The sequence below is a fragment of the Macaca nemestrina genome, chromosome 2 (assembly GCF_043159975.1).
Source record: "Macaca nemestrina isolate mMacNem1 chromosome 2, mMacNem.hap1, whole genome shotgun sequence".
Lineage (NCBI taxonomy): Eukaryota > Metazoa > Chordata > Mammalia > Primates > Cercopithecidae > Macaca > Macaca nemestrina.
In genome coordinates, this window is record NC_092126.1 from 183,270,676 (window position 1) to 183,287,177 (window position 16,502).

General features: G+C 42.2%; 2 protein-coding genes across 3 annotated transcripts in view; one reads left to right on the plus strand and one right to left on the minus strand.

The window, feature by feature from the left end:
• LOC105477479 (leukemia NUP98 fusion partner 1) overlaps window positions 1-12,650 on the minus strand; it is a 53,001-nt gene extending 40,351 nt beyond the window's left edge. The window contains exon 1 of one of the 2 annotated variants that reach the window (XM_071092520.1): window positions 12,528-12,650. In XM_071092520.1, the coding sequence (XP_070948621.1) occupies window positions 12,528-12,623 (96 nt within the window). In that variant the 5' untranslated portion in view covers window positions 12,624-12,650. Of the gene's footprint in view, window positions 1-11,290; window positions 12,289-12,527 lie in introns of those variants that run through there. The other variant, XM_011733993.2, reaches the window with a different exon arrangement.
• Window positions 12,651-12,790: 140 nt separating this feature from the next.
• The window catches only part of LOC105477480 (translocase of outer mitochondrial membrane 70), a 35,798-nt gene continuing 32,086 nt past the window's right edge, over window positions 12,791-16,502 (plus strand). The window contains exon 1 of the mRNA XM_011733994.2: window positions 12,791-13,114. Coding sequence (XP_011732296.1) covers window positions 12,791-13,114 — 324 coding nt within the window. The remainder of the gene's footprint in view (window positions 13,115-16,502) is intronic.

The window sequence follows — 16,502 nt, forward strand, 5'->3', positions numbered from 1 at the left end:
ATATCAAGGTAGAATCTCACACAGCATTTCTGTTTTAAAAATCAGACTATAGACCTACAGACAATGAAAGCATGCCAAAAAAAAAAAAAAAAAAAACCTACAAAACAGATCAATATTGTTAGCCACTATTTCAAAATGAACTAAATGATAGTTACAAAGTGATGTGAACAGATCAATGTTGTTAGCCACTATTTCAAAATGAACTAAATGATAGTTACAAAGTGATGTGAAGTGAGGCACGGTGGCTCATGCCTGTAATCCTAGCACTTTGGGAGGCCGAGGCAGGTGGATCACTTGGGGTCAGGAGTTCAAAACCAGCCTGGCCAACATTGTGAAACCCCATCTCTACTAAAAATACAAAAAAAAAAAAAAAAAAAAAATTAGCCGGGTGTGGTGGCAGGTGCCTGTAATCCCGGCTACTCGGGAGGCTGAGGCAGTGATTTGCTTGCACCCGGGAGGCAGAGGCTGTACTGAGCTGAGATCGCACCACTGCACTCCAGCCCGGGTGACAGAGTGAGATTCCATGTACAAAAATAAATAAATAAATAAATAAATAAATAGTATGAGACATGAAAGAACAAAACAGAATTAGAATAACATACAAATGATATGATAAAACTCAGGAAATACTCAGAAATAAAGAGAAAAAAATCATGTCAGAAAAGGTTAAGCTAGAAGGAATGAGTAAAAAATGCAACCAATAATGTCTCCAAATAAATAGAAGATAAAAAATATTTTTTTAATAAATGAAGAAAGAAATCAGAAGAATTCAAGACTAACCATTACAAAGATATGCAAAGGAGAGTGACATTATAGATAATGAACTCCCCGAAAAAGAAAAGAAAAGCAAAGGAACAGAGCAAATACTGTAACTCAAAAAAACGCTCTCCTGAAAAGAAAAAAAGATTTAAAACTACATATTGAAAAAGTATACTGGCAGGGAGAGGTGGCTCATGCCTGTAATCCCAGCACTTTGGGAGGCTGAGGTGGGTGGATCATTTGAGGTCAGGAGTTCAAGACTGGCCTGGCTAAAATGGTGAAACCTCGTCTCTACTAAAAACATAAAAAAATTAGCCGGGAATGGTCGCGTGGGCCTGTAATCCCAGTTACTCAGGAGGCTGAGGCAGGAGAAGTGCTTAGCCTAGGAGGCGGAGGTTGCAGTGAGCCAAGATCATGCCAGTGCACTGCAGTCTGGGTGTCAGAGTGAGATCCTCTCTCAAAAAAAGAAAGAAAGAAAGAGAAAGAAAAAGTATACTATATATTTGAAAATATCAACCCCATACAACCAACACCAGGACATATCATAGTATGTTTGCTATATTTTAAAAGAGAAAGAAAGATTCCTTAAGGGAACCTGGGCAGAGATGGGGAGAGGGAGGTAATAGAGAGCATGAGTTATAAGGAAAAGACAATTAGATTATCCGCAGACCTTTTGCCAGCAATATTTTATGGCCAAGGAAAATATATGAACTTAAGATACCAAGGAAACATTGCTTTGGAAGTATGGTTTCCAAAAAGCATACTGTCAGCACAATTAGAATAAAAAATATGCACAGACGCAAAAAGATAAACAAAGAAAGAAAGAAGGTATGAGCTAGGAATTTTATACCTAGCAAAATCAACTGTGGCAGACATGAACTTGAATGGGACATGTCAAGATGAACTCAAGGGGAACAACATACACCTGGGCCTGTTACTGGGTTAGGGGCAAGGGGATGGAGAGCATTAGGACAAATACCTAATGCATGCAGGGCTTAAAACGTAGATGATGGGTTGATAGGTGCAATAAAGCACCATGGCACATGTATACCTATGTAACAAGCCTGCATATTCTGCACATGTAACCTGGAACTTAATGTAAAAAAAAAAAACTAAACAAACAAACAAAAAAAAGTACTTATATATTTAACCAAAATATTTTTTTACAATAAGGACAGACTAAAAACACCAAAAAAAAAAAAAAAAAAAAAAAAAAAGATGTACTCAAGGTATTAATATCCTGACTCTGTCCATAGAAAAGGCCTAGAAGCAAGGGCCAACCCAAATGCAGTGAAAACCCAGACTGTGGTCTTGAAATGCCAATTCTCATTAAACAACAACAGCAGCAGCAACAACAAAAGATTTAAAAATAAATGAAGACAAAGAAAACAAAACAAAACAGGGCTTCTTGAAGAAATGGCTGACTCCTGGTCTGTTGCAGGAAATAAACAAAATGACCTTGGAACCTCTTGACATAATATAGAACAAGGAAACTATGAATGACTACTCGGGTTTTTTTGTTTGTTTGTTTTTCAAAAAGACTCAAAGCCTCAGATGGAACAGTCTGAATTTCAATTTCCCCTTATAAAAATATCAACTAATAAATGAAAATGAGAGAAGAGAAAGAATTAGAATATTGCCATTTTGTGATCACCATTGAATTAGTGAGCAGTAAGCATAAAGGGTTGCTAATATTACAGACAATCAGACATTATCTGCCTTCTGCCTTGCAAAGGAATCAAACCTTGGTCTAGTCCAGACTCTAGGTGCATCTACCAACATAGATTACAAGAAACTTAGAAAACATCAATTTTTGCTAATGGACAAGACTAAACCACAGCATCTGGGGTTGCACACTTGAGTGACAACACAACTTTTTTCTTTTTTTTTTTAAAGCAAGTAAACTATTGTTGATAGTCAAGATAATGGTTACTTATAAGTGGTAGAAGAGGATTTGTGATTTGGATAACAGTCATAGAAGAAGCTTCTAAGGCGGTGGCACAGTTCTATTTCTTGGCTTGAATGGTGAAAGATAACATCAAGGGTGTTATCTTTACGATAATCCATCCATTCTTCTACTGGTAAGCTTTTATGTAATTTCCAGTTTTTGCTATTACACGCAATGGTGCCCTAAACAGGTTTTTTGTGTGTGCAGTGTGTTTTCTATCTAGAGGTGAAATCTCTGGATTGGAGGTATCTGAATCTTCCATTTTATTAAACACTAACAGTTGAGAAAAGGAACCCACAAAAAATATTCACAACGGTTGGCTCTCTAAAGTAGTTAAATCAATTTACAATTCCATTTTTTGACATTCTTGCCTCACTGGTACTGCTGGATTTAAAAACTGTTGCCAATATTGTAGATGCAAAATGAAATTTCATTGTTGTCTTAATTTGTATTCCCCTATTTATTGGTGAGATTATGTTTTCATATGTATATTTTCCATTTGCACTTCTTTTACAAGTAGCTTGTTTATATCCTTTGCTCATTTTTCTTCAGAGTTGTCTTTCTCTTATTGATCTATAGGAGTTTTACATGTATTCTGTATATAAACCTTCTATAAGTTTTATACATCACAAATACCTTTTCCCAGTATGTCTTAGCTTCCGACCCTTTGTAGTATATGTTTTCTGTAAGTTAAAATCTTTTAATGTACCCAAACTGATCTTTTTCTTCATAAGCTTATCCTTTACCCTATCACAAAGTCATCAAGATATTCTCTCATATTTTCTCCTAAAAGTTTAAAGTTTTAGTTTTCTGGGATTTTAATCTATTTGCCATTTTGTGTATGGTATGGGGTAGAATTCTCCTTTAATTTTTGTTATTTAGGTATCTTTATTAGTTTTCTTTGGCTGTATTTCAAATTACCACAAACTTAACAGCTTAAAACCACACAAATGTATTACAGTCTTCAAGACTTAGAAGTCTGAACACAGGTTAGCTGAGTCCTCTATTAAGGGTCTCATTAGACTGAAATCAAGGTATTTGAGACTCTTGTGTCTTCCAAGTCCACCCATTATTGGAAGAATTCAGTTTCCTGGCTGTTGGCCAGGGATCACTCTAAGCTCCTAGAGTTCCTTTCTATGTGACCCCTCCATAGGCAGTTTGCTTCTTCACAGCCAGCAGGAAAAATCTCTTTCACTTCCAATCTCTTTGACCTCTTCGAAGGGCTCTCTTGATTAGATCAGGTATACTCAGGATCATCTGCCCTTTGATTAACTTTTTTTTTGTTTTAAGACTGAGTCTAGCTGTATTGCCCAGGCTGGAGTGCAGTGGTGTGATCTCGGCTCACTGCAACCTCTGCTTCCCAGGTTCAAGCGATTCTCCTGCCTCAGTCTTCCAAGTAGCTGGGATTACAGGTGTCTGCCACCATGCCTGGCTAATTTTTGTATTTTTAGTAGAGACAGGGTTTCACGATGTTGTCCAGGCTGGTCTCAACCTCCTGACCTCAAGTGATCCGCCCACCTCGGCCTCCCAAAGTGCTTGGATTACAGGTGTGAGCCACCGCACCTGGCCCCTTTCATTAACCTTGATTAAACCATCTTGAACCTTCAGACCCACCCATTCAGCAGCTGAATAACACGGAGTAATCTCTGTTGATATTACCAGAGGAGCCATGTCCAAATTCCTGAGTAACAAAATTATGATATGTAATAAAACAATGTTTCAAGACACTGAGTTTTGGGGTAGTTTGTGAAGCAGCAACAGATAGTCAGAACATAGTTACAGAAACAATTTTTTTTTTTTTTTTTGCAGTTTTTAATGTTTCTCAAAATTTGACAAAATTGGGTCTTTTCTTCATTGTTGAAGTTAAGGCTATTTTCCACTGGTTGGGAAAAAATGGCAGAAAGATGGAAAAGCATGGACTAGAGGCTCTCAGGTTCAGTGCTAGAGCAATGCTAAGATCAGCACTGCATAACCATGGCTACTAGTCTGAATGCCTTTTATGAGTGAATACTGTAGGCCCATCACTTAGTAACGGACCAGCATTTTCATGCAAATCATAAAAAGCAGCACCTTTCTCCAGGCAGACAGAGTCTGACATAAGGCTGTGCTGAGCAAAGTGCAGGCTGGACCTCAACCCCCATTTGCCCCAGCATCCTTGTGTAGGGCACCATGAGCATAATCTGTATGTAATAGCTTTATAAATTAAAGTGCAGGGCAACAATTCTGCATTTACAAATGACACAAATTCTTGTGGGTGGCAATGAACTAAATTGATGAAGATGGAAAGATCTTATAAATTCATGTGAGTGGGAAGAAAGGTGGCAAATGAGCGCATAAAATATACATATGAGCCATCAGTCACAGCTAAGGAGAGGAAACTAGTGTTACTACAGATTGTTCCCTGAAGATAAATGCAGATGCTCCTTCTGACAGCAAAAAGGGCAACCACTTGATTGAATCGTAAAGTGACATTCCCTCTGAGAAGTGAAGCAGTACCACCCACTCAACTGATGCTTTACTGGAAGTTGAATAATGCAGAAACCATCAGGATTGGGAAAAAAAATAACGGCATAAGGGCTCAAAAGAAACAGGCTTCTATATATCATAAATGAGCTACAAAGCACAAACCAATCAGGTCTTCCAGGAAGCAGCTTCAGTAGTGGAGGTGGTAGCAGTGACCACAGCATGCTGGGGACTGGGATCTAGCTAGAGGCTACAGAGGTGGTAGAAGTAGACTATTTCTGGTGCTGGCAGCTGCAGCAGCAGGAGCATTGGTGTCCCAGCTGACACCAGTGGTACTGGACAGCAATGGTGGCGCCAGGCTGCTAATATTGACAACAGTATCAGTTAGAAACTTGTTCAACAAACACTTCATCAACTTTTTATTTGGCATTGACCATGTTTCAGGTATTGTGTTGGGTGGATAAATAAGTTTAACAGGCACCCATCATATGCCCAACTCTCTTATAGATACAGGAGTACACAGATGACTAGAACATGGTCCCTGCCCTTCAGGGACTCAGAATTGAGCACAGGCAGCAGATATGAGAATGAATAATTATGGCAATATAGTAATTGTGAGGAAGAAATAGAAACTGAGGTATGATCTAATACAAAAAGAGAAAACATATTACTTTGCTCTGACATACAGAATTAGAGAAGGCACTGTAGATTTTGTACAGGATACAAAATAAATCAGACACAGCTTCCAATGTTGAGATACTTATAATCCAGTGGATGAGTTAGGACAAACATAATACTATAAAACAAGGCAGAAAAGTAATAAGTTTTGAGAAAGTCCCAGAAAAAGTATTTTGGGAGTTTAGGTGAAGCAAGTCTATATAGAAAGAAGGAGACATAAGAGACTCCATTTTGTTCTGTATTTGAGATGCTGTTAATCTGTGACCCTACCCCCAACCCTGTCCTTGCAAGAGACATGTGCTATGGTGACTCAAGGTTTAAAGGATTTTGGGCTGTGCAGGGTGTGCTTTGTTAAACAAGTGCCTGAAGGCAGCCTGCTAGTTAAAAGTCATCACCATTCTCTTAATCTCAAGTACCCAGGGACACATACACTGCGGAAGGTTGCAGGGACCTCTGCCTAGGAAAGCTAAGTATTGTCCAAGGTTTCTCCCCATGTGATAGTCTGAAATATGGCCTCGTGGGAAGGGAAAGACCTAATCTTCCCCCCTGCCTGACACCCGTGAAGGGTCTGTGCTGAGGAGGACTAGTACAAGAGGAAAGAAGGTCTCTTGGCAGTTGAGAGAGAGAAAAGCATCTGTCTCCTGCCCGCCCCTGGGCAATGGAACATCTCGGTGTAAATACCCAATTGTATGTTCTATTTACTGAGATGGGAGAAAACGTCTTATGGCTGAAGTTTTGCTGCTCTTTATGCACTGAAAAGGTTTATGGAGATGTTTACATATGCATATCAAGGCACAGCACTTTTCCTTAAACTTATTCAAGTCACAGAGATCTTTATTCATATGTCTTACTGCTGACCTTCTCCCTACTATGATCCTATTATCCTGCCACTTCCCTTTTCTAAGATGGTAAAGATAATGATCAATAAATACTGAGGGAACTGAGAGACCAGGCCAGCGCCGGTCCCCTGGGTCCACTTTTTCTTTCTCTATACTTTGTCTCTGTGTCTCATTGCTTTTCTCAAGTCTCTCGTTCCACCTAATGAGAAACGCCCACAGTTGCGGAGGGGCAGGCCACCCCTTTATACACTAAAATTAAAAATCAGCCAGATGCAGTGGCTCATGCCTGTAATCCCAGCACTTTGGGAGGCCAAGGCAGGCGGATCACGACGTCAGGAGTTCAAGACCAGCATGGCCAACATGACGAAACCCCATCTCCACTAAAAATACAAAAATTAGCCAGGCGTGGTGGCGGGCGCCTGTAATTCCACCTATTTGGGAGGCTGAGGCAGGAGAATCGCTTGAACCCGGGATGGGGAGGTTGCAGTGAGCTGAGATCATGCCATTGCACTCCAGCCTGGGCGACAAGAGCAAGACTCCGTCTCAAAAAATAAAAATAAAAAAATAAAAATCAAGGAATCAAAAGCACCACCACAGACACATGTATAATGTTTAAAAAACTATCTGGGTATCCCATGGCCCAGTCAAACTGACACATGAAATTACCCATCACACCACCTATGTTCTGGCTCTGGCTGTACAAAATGAGAGGTTTTTTTTTAGACAGAGTCTCGCTCTATTGGCAGGCTGGAGTGTAGTGGGGTGATCTCGGCTCACTGCAACCTCCGCCTCCTGGGTTCAAGCGATTCTCCTGCCTCAGTCTCCCGAGTAGCTGGGATTACAGGTGTGCGCCACCACACCTGGCTAATTTTTGTGTTTTTAGTAGAGACGGTTTCACCATGTTGGTCAGCCTGATCTTGAACTCTTGACCTCAGGTGATCTGCCCGCCTCAGCCTCCCAAAGTGTTGGGATTACAGGCACAAGCCACTGCACTCAGCCCACATAGGTAATTTCTAATAGTGCTAGGTGCTAATATCTTAGACCAAGGAAAGTGAAGAGGTGTATGAAGGGAGGCATGGGTGGGCAGAAACATCGAACCTTATAGTGAAAGTGAAGAGGATTTAAAAGTCTTTGTGCTCAAGAGTGAAATTACAGTTATGCTATAGGAAGAGCAATTTGATATCAAGGTGCAGGGTAACACATAGAAGAGAGGCACTAGAGGCAGAGAAGTTATCTGGGAAGCAAGCAAATATAGAATTTTGGGAAGATGAACGAAATGAATAAAAGAGAAAAAAGAAGGGAATGTGATAGTATTAGGTGTTGAGGCCTTTGGGAAGTGATTCGATTATGAGGGTAGAGCCCTTAAAAACGGGATGAGTGCCTGAGTGCCCCTATAAAACAGATTCCAGAGAACTTTCTTGCCCCTTTCCACTATTTGAGGACACAAACCAAATTTGCAGTCGTCAACCCAGAAGAGGGCTCTTACAGAACTTGACCATGATGGCACACTGATCTCTAACTCCCATCCTCAGGAATTGTGAGAAATAAATTTCTAGAGTTTATTAGCTAAGTAGTTGTATGGTATTTTTGTTATAGCAGCCTGAAATGAGTAAGACGGGAAGAAACTATTTATAGAGCATCTGTTATGTGTTATACGTACTCTTAGGAGTTTTCACTTATACGAACTAAGAAGTGTCTGAAGATGTGAAAAGAAAACTGTAAGAAAGATACTACAACAAAGTTGAATTTGTTGAAGACTTAACAGCTGATTTTGTGTTTACGTGTGTATATAAATACAATAGCATAATCATTTGTGCTTGGGTAGGTAAGGTTGAAAAAGAGAGAGGTCTATAAAGGTCTATGGTTTCAAATACAAGTAACTGCTCAGGAAATAGTGGTATTATTAGAAAAAATGGATAACACAGGCTGGGCACAGTGGCTCATGCCTGTAATCCCAGCACTTTGAGAGGCCAAGGTGGGCGGATCACCAGGTCAGGAGATCAAGACCACCCTGGCTAACATGGTGAAACCCCATCTCTACTAAAAATACAAAAAATTAGCCGGGCCTGGTGGCGGGCGCCAGTAGTCCCAGCTACTCAAGAGGCTGAGACAGGAGAATCACTTGAACCCAGGAGGCAGAGGTTGCAGTGAGCCGAGATCACGCCACTGCACTCCAGCCTGGGCGACACAGCAAAACTCCGTTTTGGGAAAAAGAAAAAGAAAAAGAAAAAGAAGAAAGGATAACACAGAGAAAGAATGGGTGGGGGAAGATTATGAGTTATATCTTTGACAAAAGTCAGGAATCCAAGAAAAACTGCTGAGTAATTAGTAGGAAACATAGGGCTAGAGGTAAAAAGAGAAGCTATGCCAAAAGATATATAGACTGTGATTATCTGCACAGAAATGGTAACTGAAGCAATGAGATTTACTTTGGTTACTAATGGAGAGATTGAAAATAAAGAAGAAGACATATTCTAATAAATTCCTCACTTGAGGAATATCTAGAGCTGTGCTGTCCAATATGGTAGTCTTTAGCCACATGATACTACTTAAGTCAATTAAATAATGAAAACTGTAGTCCTTGTCACACTACATTTCAAGTGCTCAATAGCCACATGTGGCTAGTGGCTACCATATTGGACATCATAAATATAAAACATTTCCAACATCATAGAAAGCTGTGACGGACAGCACTGATCTAGAGTTTGGTCAGGGTGTAGAAGAACCAGAAGAATCTATTCTCCTGAAAGCCAAGGGAAAAAACATTTCAAGGAGAGAATAATCAGTGGTATGAAGTAAAAGTGGGTGACAGCCAACCTCTCCCCCACAAAAAAAAAAAAAATGAATTTTATGACTTCTAAAGCACTTTCAGACTAATTATAAAGTTGTAAACTAGATTACAACAGATTTTGGATGAAATGGGTGCCAAATAAGTAACAGATGTAGACAATTCTTTTCAGTAATTTTTCAGTAAGGAAAAATTGAATGAAAACATCAGACAGCTGAAAGAGAATAGAGTTGTTCTATATGTACGTGCTTAATATAAGCAGATTTGTGCACTGGCTGGAAGGCTTGGATGCCAGTCAACCAGCTATTTACCAACTCTAGCAATCTGAAAGGCTTTTCATGTAGTAATGACAATTGAAGGGACAGGATTGCATCATTTTAAGACAATAAGGAGCCTTAAAAATAATCTAATCCACCCCTCCTCACATTATAAAGAAAGCAGAGTTGCCCAGGGTCACACACACTACTCAGTGGTATTAAAATCTAGAATAAGAACTCAGGTCAGCAGGGCATGGTGGCTTATGCCTGTAATCCCAGCACTTTGGGAGGCTGAGGTGGGTAGATCACCTGAGTTCAGGAGTTCGAGACCAGCTTGGCCAGTACACAAAAAATTAGCCCAGCATGGTAGTAGCCTGTAATCCCAGCTACTCAGAGGCTGAGGCAGGAGAACTGCTTGAAGCCTGGAGGAGGAGGCTGCAGTGAGCCGAGATGGTGCCACTCACTCCAGCCTGGGCAACAAGAGAGAAACTCCATCTCAAAAAAAAAATACAAAAAACAAAAAAATAACTCAGGTCTTCCACAACTTAGTCCATTAGACTATCTCATTCAACTGCCTCCTAAGATACAGATCAAAGGTGAAGAAAGCTTCTTCAGTTGAATTCCACTAATCTACCAAGAAAATGATAATGTCTATGTTCACATATACACAACTTCAATTTTTTAGAAATGAAATGCAGTCCATTACTTCTTGACTTTAAAATTTAGAAAAACTGAGAACTAAGCATCAAATATCTATTACTTTGTAACAAACATCAAAAGAACTTTAAATATTATCTAAGTAAATCTATGGCCTGAGAGGTAGATGTTTTCACCATTTCACAGATTAGAAAAACATGCAGCAGATCAGTAAGGTCCCAAAGCCAGTAAGCGACACACTCTTAATGTGCCTCTACACTACCATCAATCAGGAAATGGAGGAGAAAAGAAGAGAATAGAGCAGCACAGGCTAGGGAATGGAAATGAGATGTTTATCAAAGTATAAAAGTAACCAGAACAGATTTGTTTACTAATGCCAACCTTAAAAATAAAGCCAAACAAAATGAGGCCTTCAGATAAACATTTTTATGTTTCGAGAAAATAACACCGATTCCCTTTGGAGAGGGGAACTGTGCAGCGGGGGGACAGGGATTGAAGGAAGACTTTTCACAGTAAACTCTGTAACTTTTGGAGTTTAACCATAACAGTGTATTGCTTACTCCAATAAATAAGAAAAAGGGTTAAAAAAAAAAAAAAACCTTTAAATATGTTTTAGTTCCTATCAAGTTTGTAATTGTTAGCATTCTACAATCCTCCAACAGGCCACAGAAAAACTGAAATTTCAGAAAACAAAAAATCCTAACTTCTGTTTTGAAAAAGGCAAGGCAGAGCTTATATTAAGGGGAAGAAATTTTGCCTTTGGGGATTGGGGGATCAGGCGGGGAGAGAAGCCGATTGCCTGCAACGATCAACTCAATTCCATTCCTATTTTTAGCCCATTTTTTTAGTCTGTTGCTAAGAAACCCTGTTGCCCGAAGGCAATTTACTAATAGGAACTTACATGAAGCAGGAGAAACCGGTGATCCTGAAATTCTTTCAAATCAGGCCATTCTATTTTAATCAATCCATTTTGGTGCCACTTGATAAAATATCTCCTTTCAATCTTTTTGTAGCTCTACTGTGATGTTGTTGCACTTGAAAGCAAAACGATCATTTATGAAATTTTAATGTAAGGCTTCTGCAAACCAGTATACCAGAAATGGAGCGCCATAGTTCTGGACTCTGATTTTCTATTAATAGTTGTCTTTTCTTCATGAAAATACCGTGAATTCCAAACAATGCCTTGCAAGGTAATTTTATGTTTTAAGAGATCTGGGGCGGAGCATCGGAAAAAGAGTTGATAAAGCTATTACAGAAACGAAAGTTTATGAATTGAAATTACGATCTGGGAATGAGAGGAGAAGAGGGCTGAGACAGCTATTGCAAAACAACCCGGGGGTGTGCGGACCTGAGCGAGATGTGGGCTGGTGTGTCACGTAGAAATCAGCTCAAGATACAAACACGTCAAAAAAGGCTCGAAGCCGGCGGGAACCCTGACGCTTCGCATTTCTACCAACTCAGTTTAAGAAATACCTAACAACGTAGAAGTCATCGCTTTCGTAATTGGTGGCGACGATAAGCCACAGCGACCACGCTCAAACCGTTTCGACTGCAGCCAACCTAGAAATGCCATTTCCACCTAGTCTTCTGCCATCGCTAACCTCCCCTATAACCTCAAATTCGTCCAAATTAAAATCTGGCTGTGTTAGTGGTAAGAAGTTCAGTGATGCAGCAGGCTTCTTCAGCAGTGAGCTCTTTCCTCATACATCTTTAAAAGTCCTTCCAATCCGTTGGTTTCCCGGGCACGCGGGCAGAAAACCGAGCTAACGGCCAGAGGTTCAAGAGGTGCCAACGTGGCTATAACGGGAAAACTGGATCCGAAATCAACCAGTAAACTGGGTAGCTAGCTCTACGCCCCGCCCACCACCCTTGCCAGCCAATAGCCTTCACAACTCTTCTGCCACTCCCGCCCATTCCAGTGCTACGGCGCTGCTTTTTCCTCCGCTCTGATCTCTTGAGTGCCGCTAGCCAGGTGTATACGCGCCCCTCCTCGGCTTCAGTAGGCAAGAGGGCCATCTGCCCTTCTCTCCTGAAAGTAAAGGGGACAACACCAGCTACGACGGGACTCCAGAAGTCAATCTCTCGAAAAGCAGCGGGGCGAAAAGAAAGAAAAAGGGTTTCCGAGGACTTCCACTCACACCCACGCTTTGCCTTAACCCGGAAGTGATTTCCGCCCCTCCTCTCCCTCTACGGTTGAGACTGGAGGAGAAGGACGGCCAGGTCTGGCCCGGCATGCCCTGGGCTTCCGGTGACCTCTGGCCCTTTTCTGTCGTCCGCTCTCTCTGCCTAGCGTGCTCGCTCGCTCATTGCCTTCCTTCCCTCCCTCGGTCTTCCTTCGCACGCTGCTTGGTGATTGTGGCGCTCGCGACAGGCAGGGAGGCGGTGGCGGAGGACACTCGTCATGGCCGCCTCTAAGCCTGTGGAGGCGGCGGTGGTCGCAGCAGCTGCACCAAGCTCCGCGAGTGGGGTGGGCGGCGGCGGGACTGCGGGCCCGGGCACGGGGGGGCTGCCGCGATGGCAGCTGGCTCTGGCGGTCGGGGCACCCCTGCTGCTAGGCGCGGGTGCCATATACCTGTGGAGTCGGCAGCAACGGCGCCGGGAGTCCAGAGGCCGGGGCGACGCCAGCGGCCTGAAGCGCAACAGCGAACGGAAGACCCCGGAGGGCAGGGCCAGTCCGGCCCCCGGCAGCGGACACCCTGAAGGTCCCGGTGCTCACTTGGACATGGTGAGAAGTAGCCCCAGGCCGTAGAGGTGGAAACGCGGGTACACCTTTTCCTTGGCGGGCTGTCAGTGAGGGGGCTTCCCATCAGACGGAAGCTGCCAAGCGGCAGCGCAACACATGGGTTTAGGGAGACTCATTTCTGCCTGCCAGTGGAGGGCACAGGAGTAGCCGGATGACAGGTTACTGGCATTCTTTGACAATTTCCTTTTGGTTTCAGAAAAATCTTTTGCTTTTCTTCTCAGTGACACAGCATTTATTCATAGTGTTGTAGATGGGAGTGGGGCATTTGCAAATGTGATGATTGTGTTTAATAAGTGAAGGAAGCTAAATTCCATTAACAACTGGCGTATCGTGATACGAACTGTTTCTGTGATTCCCAAAGCCTACAACTTAATCGGTAAAAGCCTTTTAATAACGAGCCACTCCCCCTTTTAGAGTGTGTTTTTGCTGGGGGTAAGTGGGCAACTACAGTGACGGTTGTTGACAAAAGCAGAAAAAAAACCCCAAAAAACTGATTAGATGGCTTTGTACATAGAAAAAGAAAGACTACACAGGTTCTAAAGAGTGAAATGGTGTTCAGTGGCATTTGTTCTACAGCCTCTGAACTGTAAGCAGAACTAGCAAGCTCCCAAGGCTCGTTCTCTCTCGGCCCGGAAGCCCCCTTGACTGCAAGCGCCCAGCGACCCGGGAACCTCCCCTGCCATGCCCCAGCCCGGAGGTGTCCTTTTACACTCCGGACCCCTTGGCCTTTCTCAGAAAACGCTCTGCACTGCACTGTCCCCTCTTGTTGCACAAGAGTAGCAGCCACAGCAATGCTCACCAGGCTTGGTTGCACACAGCCCTCTGCCCCAGGTCCAGGCCCTACACACACATACCAAAAAAATGGGAGTGACTTCTTAAACTTTTTGATTGGAAGCATCTTAAATTCAGTTTTTCCATTTCACCTGGAAATGTACATGACCAAGCCTAATATGCATGACATAGTTTCTCTGATGTTAGTCCAAGCATTGGAGTATTTAGTGAACAGCTTTGTATGGTTTTGGTGAACTGACTGTTAAATCCTTTTGGTATCTGACAGCTGTGCAGAGAATTAGCCTGGCTGCATTTGACACTACTGGGATTGGGTGTGGTGGATTTTATCTGGGTCTGGAGTTGTTCAGTGGTAGTACCAGAGTAAGTCGAGGTCAGAGAAGCGTTTGGTCAAATATCTCCCGGTTTTATAAATATGTATATACAGTTGGTCAAGTAACTTCCAGTTGTATCCAAGTGTATACACTTAAATACGTATGCAAGTCGTTTCCATCTTATACTATTCATGTTGATTTTTTTTTTTTTTTTTTTGAGGCGGAGTCTCACTTTGTTGCCCAGGCTGGAGTGCAGTGGCTTGATCTCAGCTCACCACAACCTCCGCCTCCTGGGTTCAAGCAATTCTCGTACCTCAGCCTCTGGAATAGCTGGGACTACAGGTGTGCGCCACCATGCCCAGCTAATTTTTGTATGTTTAGTAGAGATGGGGTTTCACTATGTTGGCCAGGCTAGTCTTGAACTTCTGACCTCAGGTGATCTGCCCACCTCAGCCTCCCAAAGTGCTGGGGTTACAGGTGTGAGCCACCGTGCCCGGGCGAAGATATTTTTACTAGGATGTCAAATTAGCTTTAAAGGAAGTTTTGGTATAGGAATGAACAAATTATCTACAGTGTGTGAGGCATTGTGCTAGGACATGAGAAAACCATATGATCTTTCCTATGGGAGGGTGAAGCATTGCCTATTTTCTAAAAGGTTTATGACTGGGTAGTAGAAGAACCTATGGACTGTGAGAACTAGGATTTCTAAGCTTTATAGTGGGCTCTCCAGCATTGCTACTTTGGGAAAGTCATTTTATGTCCTTGACCTTAGCATCATCCCTGTAGAATAAGAAGATTAAAATAATAGATTTCTTCTGTTTCTTCTAGCACTAAAAGTTGATGATTCTGGTTCTGATCATTTATAATAGCTCACTGCTGCTGTTAAAAGTAGTTATGAAGAGGCTTCTTTGAATTAATTATCACTTGTCTTACATCATTTTTGGATGTCTGAAATTCTCCAGTCATTTTCTATTTTGTTTGTTAATTTAGTTTTAATCATGGAAGAATAGTAGGTAAAATGAAAGATCCAAAACGTTTTCAGTTCTGTAAACATTAAAAATAAAGATAGTTTGTATACATGAAACTCGATTTTTTTTTTTTTTGAGACGGAGTCTCACTCTGTCACCCAGCCTGGAGTGCAGTGGCGCAATCTTGGCTCACCGCAACCTCTGCCTCCTGGGTTCAAGCAATTCTCCTGCCTCAGCCTCCCGAGTAGCTGAGATTACAGGCATGTGCCACCATGCCTGGCTAATTTTTGTATTTTTAGTAGAGACGAGGTTTCGCCATGTTGGCCAGGCTGGTCTGAAACCCCTGACCTCAGGTGATCCACCCACCTTGGCCTCCCAAAGTGCTAGGAATTATAGGCACGAGCCACCTCACCGGCCGAAACTAGATTTTAACATTTCATTGTGGTTTCAGCCAACCCACCTCATCCCAGGGGTTCTGTACCATTGATGTTTAATAAAACCTAGCCGACTCCTTTTCAGATTTTAGATTTCCTTAATTCCTCTTTTCCACGTGGTCTGGATGAACACTGATGAATTTAAATTTCATGATATTTCAGAGTTTTTTAGTTTTACTTTACAAATAACTTTTTTTTTTTTTTTTTTTTGAGACGGAGTCTCACTGTCACCCAGGCTGGAGTGCAATGGCGAGGTCTCGGCTCACTGAACCTGCCTCCGCAGGTTCGAGCGGTTCTCCTGCCTCAGCCTCCCGAGTAGCTGGGATTACAGGCACCCGCCACCACGCCCGGCTAATTTTTGTATTTTTAGTAGAGATGGGGTTTCACCATGTTCACCAGGCTGGTCTTGAACTCCTGACCTTGTGATTCGCCCGCCTTGGCTTCTCAAAGTGCTGGGATTACAGGCGTGAGCCACCGCCCCCGACCACAAATACCTTTTTATTCATCTGACTGCTGTTAAAAATTAGAATTTAAGATTGGACTCTTTGTGTTACTTAAACTGCTTTAAAATGATGTATTTTTGGCCCCAAATAAAACAGGGCAAAGAATTTGCATTTACCATTGTTCATCTTGTGGAATTTGTAGGCCTACACCTGGAATCTTTGAATTACTAGATTGTTCTTTGGTAAAGCAACAATAAGAAGGTCTTTGTGTTTTTTTTTTTTTTTTTTTTTAGACGGAGTCTCGCTCTGTCGCCCAGGCTGGAGTGCAGTGGCCGGATCTCAGCTCACTGCAAGCTCCGCCTCCTGGGTTTATGCCATTCTCCTGCCTCAGCCTCCCAAGTAACTGGGACTACAGGCGCCCA